Source organism: Drosophila willistoni (genome assembly GCF_018902025.1).
Source record: "Drosophila willistoni isolate 14030-0811.24 chromosome 2L unlocalized genomic scaffold, UCI_dwil_1.1 Seg168, whole genome shotgun sequence".
Classification (NCBI taxonomy): domain Eukaryota; kingdom Metazoa; phylum Arthropoda; class Insecta; order Diptera; family Drosophilidae; genus Drosophila; species Drosophila willistoni.
The window spans coordinates 7,545,096-7,559,560 of record NW_025814047.1 but is presented as its reverse complement, the minus strand read 5'-3'; the positions used below and the strand labels follow the sequence as shown (position 1 = coordinate 7,559,560).

General features: G+C 36.0%; 2 protein-coding genes across 3 annotated transcripts in view; one reads left to right on the top strand and one right to left on the bottom strand.

Annotated features, from left to right (window-relative positions):
* Positions 1-14,465, top strand: part of LOC6652501 (zwei Ig domain protein zig-8) — an 85,575-nt gene that overhangs the window by 26,089 nt on the left and 45,021 nt on the right. The window lies entirely within an intron of this gene.
* Positions 1,405-3,090, bottom strand: LOC111519588. Its single transcript, XM_023181143.2, has 3 exons — positions 3,004-3,090; positions 2,629-2,711; positions 1,405-2,570 (listed from the first exon to the last, which is right to left on the bottom strand). Exons 2-3 carry the CDS (start codon positions 2,704-2,706, stop codon positions 1,629-1,631), a joined length of 1,020 nt encoding a protein of 339 aa, XP_023036911.2. The 5' UTR covers positions 2,707-2,711; positions 3,004-3,090; the 3' UTR covers positions 1,405-1,628.

The window sequence follows — 14,465 nt, the reverse complement described above, 5'->3', positions numbered from 1 at the left end:
GTAAGGCTTCTAAATGGGTCGAAACGACCTTTTGGCCAATTTGATATTTGTTTTGGATACAATTTCAGTTGCCTTCCTTGTCTAATGAGGTAATTTGATAAGACAATGACACAAATGTGAACAGTGTGAAATGTGAAGTGAAAATTGGCTAGTCATATGTTGGGAAAAGCAATAAAAACCCCAAAGACAAACATCCAATGGCATCCGACAAAAGCTCGCACACATCTACATACATACATATGTATGTATATACATACATGTACATATATCCTGTTTCGGAAGGAAAAGTATCTGTTCTTGTCATATTTTAATGCAGGACAGAAGCAACTGTCATTTATTGGCACATTTATGGCCATGAGCTGTCATCATGGCCAACAGCAGCAGCCTAGCTGATTGTCATTTCGGTAAGTCATTAAAATGTTTATGCGTCTATTGACAGGGTCAAGACACACACACACACATTGCTAATAGGGTGGAAGGAGGGTCGGTCGGGAGAGGGAGAACTGGGACATTCATTTGGCTAGCCTTAATTAGGTTATAAAAGTTTAATTACAGCGCCGACAATCAGAGCAAATCATTTGGAATTTATGCCTATGCCAAGTCTTTGGCAATGCCTTTGTCTGCATGTGTACTTAGAAGGCATCAGCTCAAAGCAAAAAAAAACAAAACACAGAAAAAAGAATTATAATTTAAATGGTCATTGGCCGCTGTAGCGTGAAAACCCGCGCCAAACTGTGGCGAATGCCAGGAGTGAGGAGGTCAGGCCAGGGTGATAGTCTGCACTCGCTGCGAGGGCATTAATGAAGTAAGCATTAAATTCATGAAACATTAATGTTGAGTACCCTTAATGGCGCCAACGCGGCTTATGCTTAAGCCCATGTCAACACACTGCAACACTCAACTCCTTCAACCCCAGTCCCGGTCGGCCTGCCTCTGAAAAGCTGCATACTAAAGTAGTTTTCATTTCCTCTTTTGGTCAGCTACTTCTTGGTTAAAAGAGAATCCTCTCAGTTCCACTTAAAGTTGGCCTATGAAGTGTATATGTGTATATGTAAGGATCTTTAAGTTATAGCTATGAGTGTTGGCATCTCCATCAATGCGTAAAATCGATTTCGGGATACTGACACTAACAAAGCCTAATACATAAACTTAAGTTAGTCTCCCAGACACAGGGCCAAAAACCTGTGGGCGCACATACGTTGGATGTGAGCCAAGAAACAACAACAACAACGAATCGAAAATAGAAAAGGAAAAAATAGCTCATCAAAATGCAAAACAAAATGCGCAAAAGTAATTTCCATTTACATATAGTTATTTATTCTCTAATATATTGGCACAAGATGTTGTGGTTGCTAGACAGTCGCTCCTTTCCCCCAAAAAATAATCACAACAACTGCATAGTTGTAGGTATATATTGACATATATTTTGTATTTAATTATATAAGATAAACCGATACTGAATTTAATTCTATATAAATATATATCGTCATGGATAACTACCAAATCTATAAAGTAAAAACTGGGATAGCTGATTGCATATAATGAACTTGGGCAAACATACGAGGTATTAACTCTCTGTTGTATACCATTTTAAGAATCTTAGTTTAGCAACAGAGGGTTAAAGTTTGTCAATAGTCTAGCGAACATATTTCAGCAGAATTTTTTGGCTTGTATCTCATCATTACAGTAAAAGGTTCTGAGCCAAAACATCTATTAACAACATCATATATATTTCTATCGATAACTAAATTATTTGAGAATATTGGCGAAACCAACGTTTTCACTTGATAACCATCTGTTTTGCCGTACATGGAAAATTCAGTAATGTGGACAGGTCCACGTGTTTTGTCGTCAAACCGAATGCACAATTCCTGTTCAAAATCTTTGGTCAATTGGTATAAGTGTTCCAAATAAATATCAATTGTTAAATGAATCTTCCCACGAGTTTCTTCATTGCGGCAAATTACCATCCAATTATTACCCATGAAATTATTTTCAATCGTTACCGGCACGGGGCCGAGTCCGGGAATCCAAACTAATTTTTTGGTATAATCACTTTCCTTGTCCTTGTTATCTTCTTTAGGTGCTTGAGTTAGGGTTATTATTTGATCTTTCAAATGCTTAATTTGCGTTTCGTATTTTTGAATAAGAACTTCATTCTCTTTAACTTTTGCTGTCAGCTGATTTTCCACCTGCTCTATAGCTATAGTTTGATCCGGAAATTGAGACTCCTCTTCTTTTTTTTGTGTCTCAAGGCTCTTTAGTCTCTCAGTGGTCTCCTTTAGAAGAGCATTCGACTCCTTGAGTTGATCCTGGTATTTTGACACAAGGTCCGAGACTTCCTTGCACTTTTCAACCATTTGATTCTCCACATAATGTTTATGTATATCCAGACTTTTCATTGACAGTGTTGATATTGTCCTCATATGATTATCAATTTGCCGATCTTTCGATTCAATTTGCTGATCTTTTAGTTTAATCGTATCAGCTGCTTGCTGCAAAATGGATTTAACTTTTTGGTAACAATTTCCTTCGCACTGGGGGTTCATTAATTCAAATTCATCCATCATCTGGAATATAGGAGTATTATTAGTTTTACCCCGCAGGATTATATAAATTTGTCTTTACCGAATTGGCTTCAGAGGCACAGTCTTCTCGAGAAGCATCGGTGTTCCACAACATCAGGTTGATTATAGCTTGATCCATTTAAGCTGCAAGATTGAGAAATTTGAAATTTGTGTGCGTAGTTGTGACCGATCAAATTCAGACTGTCTGATTTGTTGAGTCAGCAACTCTTAAATATATACAAACATACATACAGATGGACATACGTACATACGTATGTACCTACAAGCGTATGTATGTATGTACATATGCAGTGGGTAACTCCTTTATGCATAAGCATCTACATTTGGATATGTGTGTACTAGCTCATTTATGACATTTAGGTAAATCGTAGGAGCTTCTGTAAATTTCGTTAACAGACATCTGCCGATTTATTACCTGTATTTTACTGCGTTTAATCATTAACTCAGGTCAAACTTAGGTTTAATTTTGGGAGTCCCGCAAAAAAAACTGCCTGTGAACCAACGACCGCTAAATAAATGTACATACATAGATATGTAGATATCGAATATTTATCGAATTAGTGATGTGTGTACAACAATTGAGCAGAGCTTAAATTATACCCACATGACATTTATGGGAAACGTTTGGTATAATTCCTGAATAAAAAGATGATATTTCCATTCTGGAAAATCCGATTTTACAGATGCCACAGGCAGGCCTGTATCATCATCACTTCAATATTATAAATAGCTGAATTGTTGGTAAATTGTAATACTTAAAAAGTTTTGAGCATCATTATTCGACCACAAGAGTGGTTTTTTTGAATTAAAGAATTAAATTAATTAAATCTAATACCGCGAAAGCGCAGCCGAAAATTTTGTCATACCAAATATCGAGTCGAACCGATGATGTTCCAAATTGGAATTGGAGCAACAAATAAACAAATATATATATTTTTACATGTATGCATACATATGTATGTATGTATATATCAGAGTGGTGATATTCTTCGACAGGGCCCCGCACAAAAACAGCACTAAGAAAATGTATGTATGTGTGCGTATGTTGCTTTGTATTGCGCCAAATGAAATTTGAAAAAAGTAGCCTCATATTAAGAAAACAAACGCAGCCGATAATCTGGTGCAAGGAAAGATAGAGAAAACAAAGCAGCGATCATCTTTTTCTTGAAAGTTCGGTCAATAAAGCGACATATTGTATGTATGTACATACATATGTACATAGATCTGTCGCCGAACGCGTTTGTTCCGCGGGGGAAATGAGTGCTGGACCCTGTTGAACAAACATACATACATACATATGTACATATGTCCTGCACGGGAGGATGGAAATAAAGTATTTCTAAATGTTTTTTTTTCGTTAAACAATAGGACATGCACACACACACATATTTACTTTTGCATGATTTAGGTTATCACTAAATGTTTAGAATAATATTAAACAATTGCAATTTAATTTGACACACAAATATGTAGATCTCGACGGAAGGATTACCATGTAATAAATCTTCTATTGTATGGAAAAGAAAATAAAGAATGCAATAAAAGGGGTAAGGAAGGAGAAAATACTTAATTTGCACTTTTGCAATCAATACTGTACCCGTCATAAATTGTTAGATTGTTTGTCAGAAAAGCTTTTTAATGTACCATTAATGTAATATTTATTAGTAGGTTTTTAATTGTAAAAAAAAAGTTCATTGCTTTGACTTTTGTGAGATTATTAATCCAGCATGAGCTAGAGGCTTGATATTTTAGATTTCCAACTGAAATGTTCACAATCCAAAAATGGAAATGTCATATTTAGTTTAAAGTTGGTTAACTGGAGTTAAGTAATTGATCCAAATTGTTCCATTTCTCTTCAAAAAAGGACTTCTGGTAGATTGTTGTTGAAAATTGAATTTAGTGGCAAACAATTTAACTTTCTTAGCAGCATTTGATTGACAAACCGCAGTAAAATTATTAACATAATTATGTAAACTATTCAAATTGCAATGAGCACTGTGTGCGTGTGTGTGTGTATGTGTGTGTGCGGTTGGTCATCAATTAGTCGAACAGTTTGTTCCGCTGGGCATAAATCTGTCATTACGCATACGCCACATTGTCCCCGATTGATGTAAGCTGTTTGTCACTGAGCGTTATTTTTGCGGTTCTTTATTTTATTTGCTCTTATTACAATGTATTAAAAGTTTTTTTTTGTTATGAAATGAAATGAAAATTAATTGAAATGTTTTTCATTTGACAATTTTGATTTATTTCTGGTTAATCAAGAGTTGGTGTCTGCGTCTCTGCGCAGTTAAACAGGTCATTCGCCAGGTTAGCCGACAGAGAGACACTTTAATCATCAATCGTAATTACGCAACAGTCGCTGGATTGAATTGCACTTGTTTCTCATTCTTTGTTAATGCCGGCACACACTCACACAAGCACACACTCAGACATAATTTGCATAAATTTATTATTTATATATGTATGTACATACATATATGTATCTGTGTGTGTGAAATCATTCAATTGGCGAACATATTAAATATGCATTTCGTATAAACTTTTTGGTGAGCCATTTGCGAGCTTTCATAATTTACGAGTGCAAATGCAAATGCAAATTCAAATTAATTAACTCTTAATTAGTATGTTTAGCATTTTGGTGTCGAACCTTTTTGTCTGATTAAATTTAACCAACTATATCAACTTAATGAACAGTCATTTTGTTTGCTCATAATTAAACTAATTGCCAAACAACAATCGATAACTCATGGCAAATGAAAACAAGTATCATTCTATTATATGAATGATTCAAAATCATATTTCCAAGAGAAATTGATTGCTTCTTTTCTCACAGTTTCACAGATTCACAGTTTTAGAGGTGAAACTTTCATTTCATGTCAACAAACAAACAAACAAACAAATTGAAGTAGGATTCAAAGTCCTTGTATGTAAGTCCTTTTCTCTGTCTCACTGTCTGTCTGTATGTCTAGCTGTTCGACATCTCTCAAGTAAGCAGAGTCACGCAGCTCGTGTTTGACAGCTACTTGAAACTTTGGCCACTGCCACCCATTTAACCCCATGCCACAAAATGGGGCAAGAAGCAGCAACAAAAGGTATCAAGTAAGTAGTTATGTCTGTACATAGAAAACTATGTAGTTAGGATTTTGGTTTCACCTCCGACACCGATCCCGCACCTGCCCTTGCCCCTGACCCTGCCCCCGCAAAGGGTTAAACGAGCCATGCCTTCTAAGGTTTGTTGTAAGTTTACGTAGTTTAGGTAGTTCAATTAGTGGCCCCAAAACAAAAGACGTCTAAATGAGTTGCACTTGCCGTTGTTGCCGCTTTTGCCGGTTGGCCCTGCTGTTGCGGTTTTTGGCTAGGCAATTGGGCGTACATAAGTTTTCTCGTTTTGTTGCTAATTTTCAGTAGGTTTGGTAATGATGTGGAAAATTATGCAGAGCATGCCTTATGCCCTTATGCAAATTATGATTGGGTGTGTTTGTGTATGCGTGTGTGTGTGTGTGTTGTGATTATGACGCATTAAAGCTAAGCGAAAGAAACGAAGAAATTAGCATACACCATAATAATTTTAGCTATTGGTGGCACGTCGACACTTTGAAGCCTTAAAGTTGTTCAAGTCTCGGACTTGTTCCTTCCGTCCTTCCTTGCGTTCGGTGTGTTGTCAGGCATAAAATTACAAAAGCTTTTCTCCCCCTCTCTCCTCGCCCATCGTCATCCCATTTCCCTGGCTCCTATTCTTTCGTTTTTTCCTTCGTGGCAATGGCATACTTTTAGGCAGTTTTATGAGTGCTAACAAGCCCATAAGACCAAAGCCCAGACCAAAAGTGAAGACATTAGCTGCCAGTCAGCAAACTAACCCAAAAATGAACTAGACTCTGAAGAATGTTTTTATTTTGGGTGTGAGTTCTGTTCGTGGTACCGAAAAGAAAAACCTTCCCAGTAAAAGCAACAAAAAAAAAAATGTCGTCATTTGCATGCATTGTCAGGCACACACAGACAGGTTGGAAAAAATAAAGAAAAAAAGGTCAACTTGGGTCTCGGAATTGGCACAATAGTTGCGTAGGTGTTGAATTTGTGACCGGACTATGAATAAGTCCCCGGCCCGCACTTTTTCCCCCCCAGCTCGAACAGATGCCATTGCCAGCTTTTTTTTCTCTCCTCCGGATGAAGCAAACATATTTATTTGCACACTTTCACTAGGCTCTATATTGATTGTTGTGGGTGTGTGTGTGCGGGTGTGTGTGTCTGTGGGATGGGTGTGCGGCATAACAACAAGAATACTCAATGCAAATTGAATAGAAGTCCTTTGGTCATGCAAAAGAGTGGCAAAAGAATAGTGGATAATAGCGAGAATGGAGAATGGCCAAAGACTTGTTGACTTTTGGGCTCGAATGGGGAAGACCATTAACTTGAGAGTTTTGTAAGTAGATCTATTTACTTGGCATTTGCCTTGAATATGCCCAACGCAGAGACTTTAATAGAGAGCCAGCAAATCAATTTCCTTAAGCGAGAAATTTTATCGAACAATTGAATGGGCCAAAAACATCGAATCCATTAATGATATATTTTCTTTAAGCAACTTGTCCTGTCTTTGGCGATTGTTAATTGTTTCAAGCTACGTACAAAGCAGCTGACTATAAACTTGGCCTGTAGTACTTGAACCTGGTCAACAACATAGAATTTGGAATCAAAACAAAATTCTAAGCAGAATCTGATTGACTTATATAAGACATATTGTAAATGCGAAATAAACAAGACAATTTAATAGTGAAACGTGAAACTAAAAAGTTGAAATTCATTTTGTTTAAGGTGTGTCGTTTCTCACAAAGATTGATAAGAAAACTTTCGGGGAAAGGTTTTTACACAAGTGAACATTTAATAGTAAATTTCGTGTCCTTACAATACACAATTCTTCTACGTTAGTTAATTTAGTGAGTTTGTTATTTTTTGACAAGACAGTTTTTTTGTGTGTCTTTGTCACAGAGGACTTGTCCCTAATCTTTTGTCGCATTGATATTTTATGACTGGCGAAATGTTGAATCATGCTAATCAGTTTGAAATCATTTCAGAATTGATAATTAGAATTTACTTTAAACCAGACACGATTTGAATTAATCAATTGTGACTGGAAGTGAGTGCAGATATCAATTTCGATTCCATCACTTGCAGTCCACAAAACGATGACTTCTTTTAAAGAATATTCGAAATTTTAATGTGTTAAGGTATGACCAATTCACAATTATTTTCAAAACTAGTCGAGTTAAGACTTTAATAAAAGCAAATATTCAATAACTTTCTAATAAAGAGTTGCATGAATGATAGAAAAATTAATTTGAGTTAACAATTATCAAACCAAAATGCATGAATTGAATGACTTTAAAAATCGATTTCAAGTGAATGAGTGTGCTGATGATAGATTTGTAGAAACAAAACGAATTGAAGTTAGAAAGTAAGACAATGAGTTGCTACGATTCGAATGCATTCGAATCCTAATTCTGATTTTAGTATTTATTTGTATTGTTTAGTTTCGAAATATATGTGATTACTATGTGATTAAATTAGTCAGGTCGCTAATAGTCAAAGTTCAATATTCTTTATTTTACCATTATTTTCATTACTTTTTTAATAAAATAAGTTGTTGTCGCAATCAAAATAAGACACTTCAAATAATTCGAGTGCCTTAGTTCGTTTCGATGCTTTGACTCTCAATTCATTGCCTTTCATTAAACAGAGATTTGACAAGTACTAACATTCACACACATTCATTTCATTGTGTATATATCATTTATTTATTTGAACTCAATTCAAAGTCATTTGACTTTGTTTTTTCTATCATTCAAACATCTCTCTAGTTTCTAACAATAAGACAACATTATAATAATTTATTAATAAAATAGTAAAGAAATTTTTATTAGTATTTCTAGTTTGTATTAGTTGATTTTAATAGTTTTTAATGTAGGTACAGGAAATTACGATTTTGGACACAAATTTGACGGCTCGAATAAAAAACCTTTTTATTTTTGTGAAATGTTATAGGAACGTTTTACTACAATTATAGAAATACAAGTTGATCCCCAATGCATGAGCTAAAGTATATTTACTTGTTAATATCTGATTTTTGCAAATAGATTTGTAAATCTTTAGAAATTCTTTAGTACTGATACAAAAAATATTTATTTAAGTCATTAAAACCACGATTCAACGACGGCACATTCAGATTTGGCAAGCTTTCATGCCAACCCTCGGATGCCAAGGGCATGATTCTTCATCTTCTGTTATGGGGGGGAAAAAAATGAGTGTAGAAAAAAAAGCTCAAAATTATAATCATAAAGAAGGCAACGCTTCGGCCAAGAAAATTTGCTAATCTCATTTTCCTCACAATTTATTTCATTTAACGACAATGGGGCAAATAAAATATTTACCAAGGCCGCTCGCTGCCTTAAAGAAAATGAATTCCAACAAATGTTTAAGCCATTCATCACAATTCCAGGGATTCGTTGTGCGAATCGTTGTGCCTGGTTTTAAATTGGATGCACGAAACGTGAGTGGAGAGAGAGTTTGACTACCACACACAACATCTTACAGTCGATGGAGGAGTTTCTTTTATTCTTAACTAAAAATTAAATGTCACTGGCAGAAGCTTCTTACTGCCACTATGAGCTGCAAGCTGGATGCAGTAAATCCATTTTAAGGCAGACAGACAGCAGGAAAAACTTTCGGGATGACATTAAGTCAACGCAAAGGCGACGAAGATTTGCGTAGAAAACGAAAAAAAAATGTATGTTAAGAATGTAAGAGAAGAACAACAAGTTAACAGAGTCGTGGTAGTGTGATGGAGGGAATATTTTACGCACTGATTAAGGCAAACGAAACGAAACTTTGACTCTGGCATTTGCATACGCAAGAATCTTTTCATGCCGCATGTATATTAAATGAGATAGCAGTTGAATTTTAATTTTTCTCCCACTTCTTATGCTTCTTGTTTGTGTTGCAAGTACAAGTTGTTTACCATGTTGTGGATGGATTTCGTTGGGGAAGCGGTCTTGGGGTGATGGTGAAAGTTGCAATGCGTTAATGTGCTTGAGAAGAAATAAAAATGGAATTGCATTTGAGCAGCATTATAAATATTGTGAGAGCTAATGAGCAGCGGTGGAGGGGGTGGGGAGAAGCAGTCTAGACATGGCTTAGTGAGTTAAATCTCTGCCTCAAATAAAAATGCCATAAAAATCACTCATACGCATTGTTGAGCCCTCATCTTTGCCTCCTCGTTCCACACAGCTAACCTAATTTAATAGAAGCGCCAAGAAGGCGACGACCTAGGCTCTTTTGGCTGACAGTGGTTAGGACATGGCCCAATCTAATCGACTGCCTTATCGACCAAGCCTTGGTTAATAAAATGTGCTAAATTATGACACAACAACAACAGCAGCAGCAGCAGCAGCAGCAGCAGAAACATCTACTTGCCCAACCAGATAGCAATGGCATAAGAATTGACCAAATGGCCAACAAACGGAGGGCCCAAACTGTTGGTTTGGCGACATTTTGCTCATCTAGAATAGGGAGAAAGATAGAGGAAAAGGGCAGTAGCAAAAAAGTATCTCTCCGAAACGAGGCAAATAATCATGAAAGAGCCAACAACAAATAAAACAACAGCTAGCCATAAAATCGACGCCTGAAAGTCTGCAACGCTTTTTTGTCTACTTTAACTTTTGGCCCTGACGCACATGGAAAATACAGTCAAAGTTACAGTTACACATACATGTGCAAGTATGTATACGAGTGTATATGGGTGTGTGCCCCCTCAGTTTCTTTCAGTTTGTTCTATGGCTATAAGTTCAATGTCTTTTTCCCCCTTCAATATTGAGAGATACAATCCGCCCCAATAGTTTTCACATTTTGTCAGCCAACAAAATTTGTTGCGCAACGAGTAGCAGCAGCAGCAGGAGCTGCAGGAGAGGCAAATAGGAAGAAGCACTTGTTGTCGATGTCTTTTGTGAATGTCATTTTTGCATTGTTGCGTTTGAAGGCTCTGAAAATATTGGCCAACTTAAAGATAGACAATGCATAAAGATGAAAAGAATAAATGGGTAGAAGGAAGAACCAACAACTTGGCCAGGAGAAGAAAATCAATGCCAAAAACCTTTTTCTGGCAGTTGTTTATTGTTTAGAAATCTCTAGTTAAGTTTGCCAAAACGAAAAGATACAGTTACAAAAAAGCTAAAGTGAAAGAATACGTATAAGAGATACAGAAAGAGGGAGATAGTCCGCTTAAAGGACAACTTAAAGTGCTTAAATCAAAACGAATTTATAATGGGATATCTGCCACAATTTCAACCAGTTGAAACCACACTTGAAATTAACTATGGCTAAATACCTCACCACTCTTGGGCTAGTTAATCAATTGTGGTCAACAGATTAATCAATCAGTTGTACCCTACAAATTCCAATTAGTTCAAAATGAAATATTTTCGGCAAATAATTGTTCTTTAGGCAAAAGAAAATTCACCAAACATTTCCAAATTCTGTTTTCTTGTCCTAGTTAGCTCAATTAATGCGACCATCTTCAATTCCAATTCCAATTCCAACTACAACTTCAACTCGACTGAATTCCTTATTCGGCTAGCATCTTGTGGTATAATTTATTACTTTGGCAAAACCCTTGGGCCATAAATTAATTGTCGCGCCTAAGTGCGTTTGCTGTCGTCTGGCAAATGGGTAAAGAGATTCAAAATCGACCAAATGGAAGGGAAAACTAATAAGTAGGAAAATTGCTAACAGTTCTCAACCATATGCCAAATAATACGAGTTATATACATATATGTATGTATACTTATTTCTGTGCAATGAGTCGACTTTTTATCAGGCAATTAAATTCATTTATTGAACAACTCTTTCGGGTTAACCATCATCATCAATTGAAATACACCAATGAAGCAGCTTAAAATCTATATGTATGATATATTGTGTGTGCTGTAGCTAGGTAGTACAATCAATTTGATTTCTCCCCATTAAATTCAGGCAGAATTTATAATGCTCGAACATTTCCTGGGCAACTGCAAACACAATTGATGTGAACGCTTCGATTAATGTCTGCATTTAAGTGAAGTGAACTTTACTTTGTCTGTTTGTCCCAAAAAGTATTTAAGGCTGAAGTACTCCAACACCATTATCCATTCTATTCTCCCCCCTCTACCCACCCTACCTATATATACACATATACATACATATATGCGTATGTATGTATGTATGTAGGAGCAACTTGCTATGCTCAGCACAAATGTTTGCCTCCATGTATGTCGTTTCCCAAAGATTTCGATTTGCCAATGCCAGCAGTTTGTCTTCCCTGAATCTACCTCTGTCTCTCTTCCTTCTCTCTCTCTCTCTCTCTCTCTATGTGTGTGTGTGTGTGTATTTGGCATTGTCAACACACACTTTTGGCTTACAAAATTTATTGTAGACTTATCTCTAAATATCACCTTTGAGTATTTAATATTCAGTAGATGACAAGCACAAACCAGACATGTGACTCTTGGACTGATTTTCATTAAATTTTGGTTGTTTGGAAATATTTGATGACATTTCTTTTGTAGAATATACACAATATGTCTTAAATTAAAAGAGATTAACAATATAAGTACATTTTTAGGTTTCAATTGTTTCAAATTAGCATGTGGTTCCCTTTTAAACAAACAAAAAGTTCAACATTTTTATTGACTCACTAAACTCAGGACATATATAAGAAAAGTCCTTGAATTAAACCGATTGCGACTAAATAAGAATATGTTAAGTTTTAATTGCAGGAAAGACAAATATGGTTCCGCCAAAGATTTTGTCTAATTATAATCTTAAAACCGAGAGGTCGACGTTTTTAAAAAAAATGGATTTAAAATTTTTATGATTCTTCGTACTTCCAAGTTAATAGAGGGTATTAAAGTGTCTAATAGAAAAACAAGAGTCGTCAGTTCTTTCCTGTTGCCTAAGAGCAACTAAGCTCAACCAAAGCTAATTTAAATTATCTATAAGTTCACTTATTTTGATAGGCGTAGATTTAAGCCGATTTTCGGGTATATTGTAAAATGGGAATGTTCTTTTTTGTGTTTTTCTGGTTGCCAAAACGATCTCGACAAGAATTTACGACCATATCCGTCAGTTGTCGCCATGAACGGCATTCAGCAAGCGTTTATCTGATTTCGTTGTCGACTTTTTTCGCTCGACTTTTTCTTTTTTTTTTTTTTTTGCCAATCTGCGTGACATGTGATGCGACGCATGCAAATGCGGCAAGAGAGTCGAGATTTAAATGAAAATGGTGGGATGCCGTGGAGCAGAGGAAGTTGCCTCGATTTTCAAATTTCTCCCTATGAAAAGATTTTTTTCTTCCATTTTCCATTGGCGATGTCAACATTCGCGCATTATTATACATTCATTTGATTGCCTAAATTTTCCATTCTGAGTCATGCTTATATATGTATATGAATAGAATCTGATTTGTATGCGTATTAGTATTTAAGCATAGTTTGTTTTTTTGAGAGAGAGAGAAATAATAATAATACATAAATCCGAAATGAGGCACTAACCATGCATGAAGAGAAGCAACTAGAGAGTGATGAAATAAAGCAAACCAGAAGAGAAGAGCAGACATTGTCAGCCATAAAAATGGCGACGACATCGAGAAACTTTTCTTGCCATTGCGACACTCACACATTCGCAAATAAAATCCGACACAGTCTAAAGGCAAAAGATGTATGACAAACTTTTCATATGAATACATGAAAATGCTTTAAGGAATTTTAACGAACGGCAAAGAACTTGATTTGCCATACAAAAAACAAATGATCACACGATTTGCATAAATTCTATGGGAAACAAATTTCTACTTTAATGTGCCAAGGAACTGACCTTTAAGCATCATTATATTATGTAGGACATCCCATTGAATGCCGATGCAAACTCAGCATGAGCTAAGCGAGATAAATGGTGGCAGAATCACCATGAAGTTAATCTTCTTTGAAATTATCAAGCAATCATCCCTAATTGAATCTAGAAGTTAGACTTCTTTATTCGGTGCAAATCTAAGTTAAGGCTGGGCAAGCATATTTGGCGAAGTGATCTCTAATTTAGACAAAGGAAGATTTTCTGATTACGATTCCTAAGCCCCTCCAAAACGTTTTTTAGCATCCTTGAAATTTCGTTTTTATACCATACACCCATAGGGTGAAATGGTATATTAAAGTCGCCAAAATGTATGTAACAGGCAGAAGGAAGCATCTCCGACCCCACAAAGTATATATATTCTTGATCAGGATCAACAACCGAGTCGATCTAGCCATGTCCGTCTGTCCGTCCGTCCGTCCGTCTGTCCGTCTGTCCGTATGAACACCTAGATCTCGGAGACTATAAGAGCTACAGCCACCAAATTTTTTTGTAGACTCGTGTAGTATGTAGAGTGATCAAGTTTATTTCAAATTTTTGCCACGCCCCCGCAATTTAAAAAAAGCGTTTATCTCAAAAACTATTCTAGCTAGAGACACCATATTTGGTATGTATATTCGCTTAGTAAATGCACACATTTTGTATGTATTTTCCGCCCCCGTAATTTGAAAAACTTGATTATCTCCCGTATTTTTTTACCTCATGCAATCAAATTTGGCACACTTAAATTAAATACTAATATCTATCAAAATACCAAATTTGATCAAAATCGGATAAAAAACAGTCGAGTTATGCATATAAACGTTTTTCCATAAGGCCGGAGTTGGCCGTTGGCTGGTGGGGGCGCTAGGGTGCTCGTATGATTGAGTGAGCGAGATACTAAGATATGCTTGTAAGAAGCATGTGAAAATGCTTGAAATATTTGCTTTACTGGTGTATGGTATA

What these genes read in the sequence shown, in the direction of transcription:
- LOC111519588 (XM_023181143.2), bottom strand. Translation starts at nt 2,706, where the DNA reads ATGGATCAAGCTATAATCAACCTGATGTTGTGGAACACCGATGCTTCT. An exon ending in GTGCCTCTGAAGCCAATTCG is followed by an intron (nt 2,571 to 2,628) that starts GTAAAGACAAAT and finishes CCTATATTCCAG; the next exon opens with ATGATGGATGAATTTGAATT.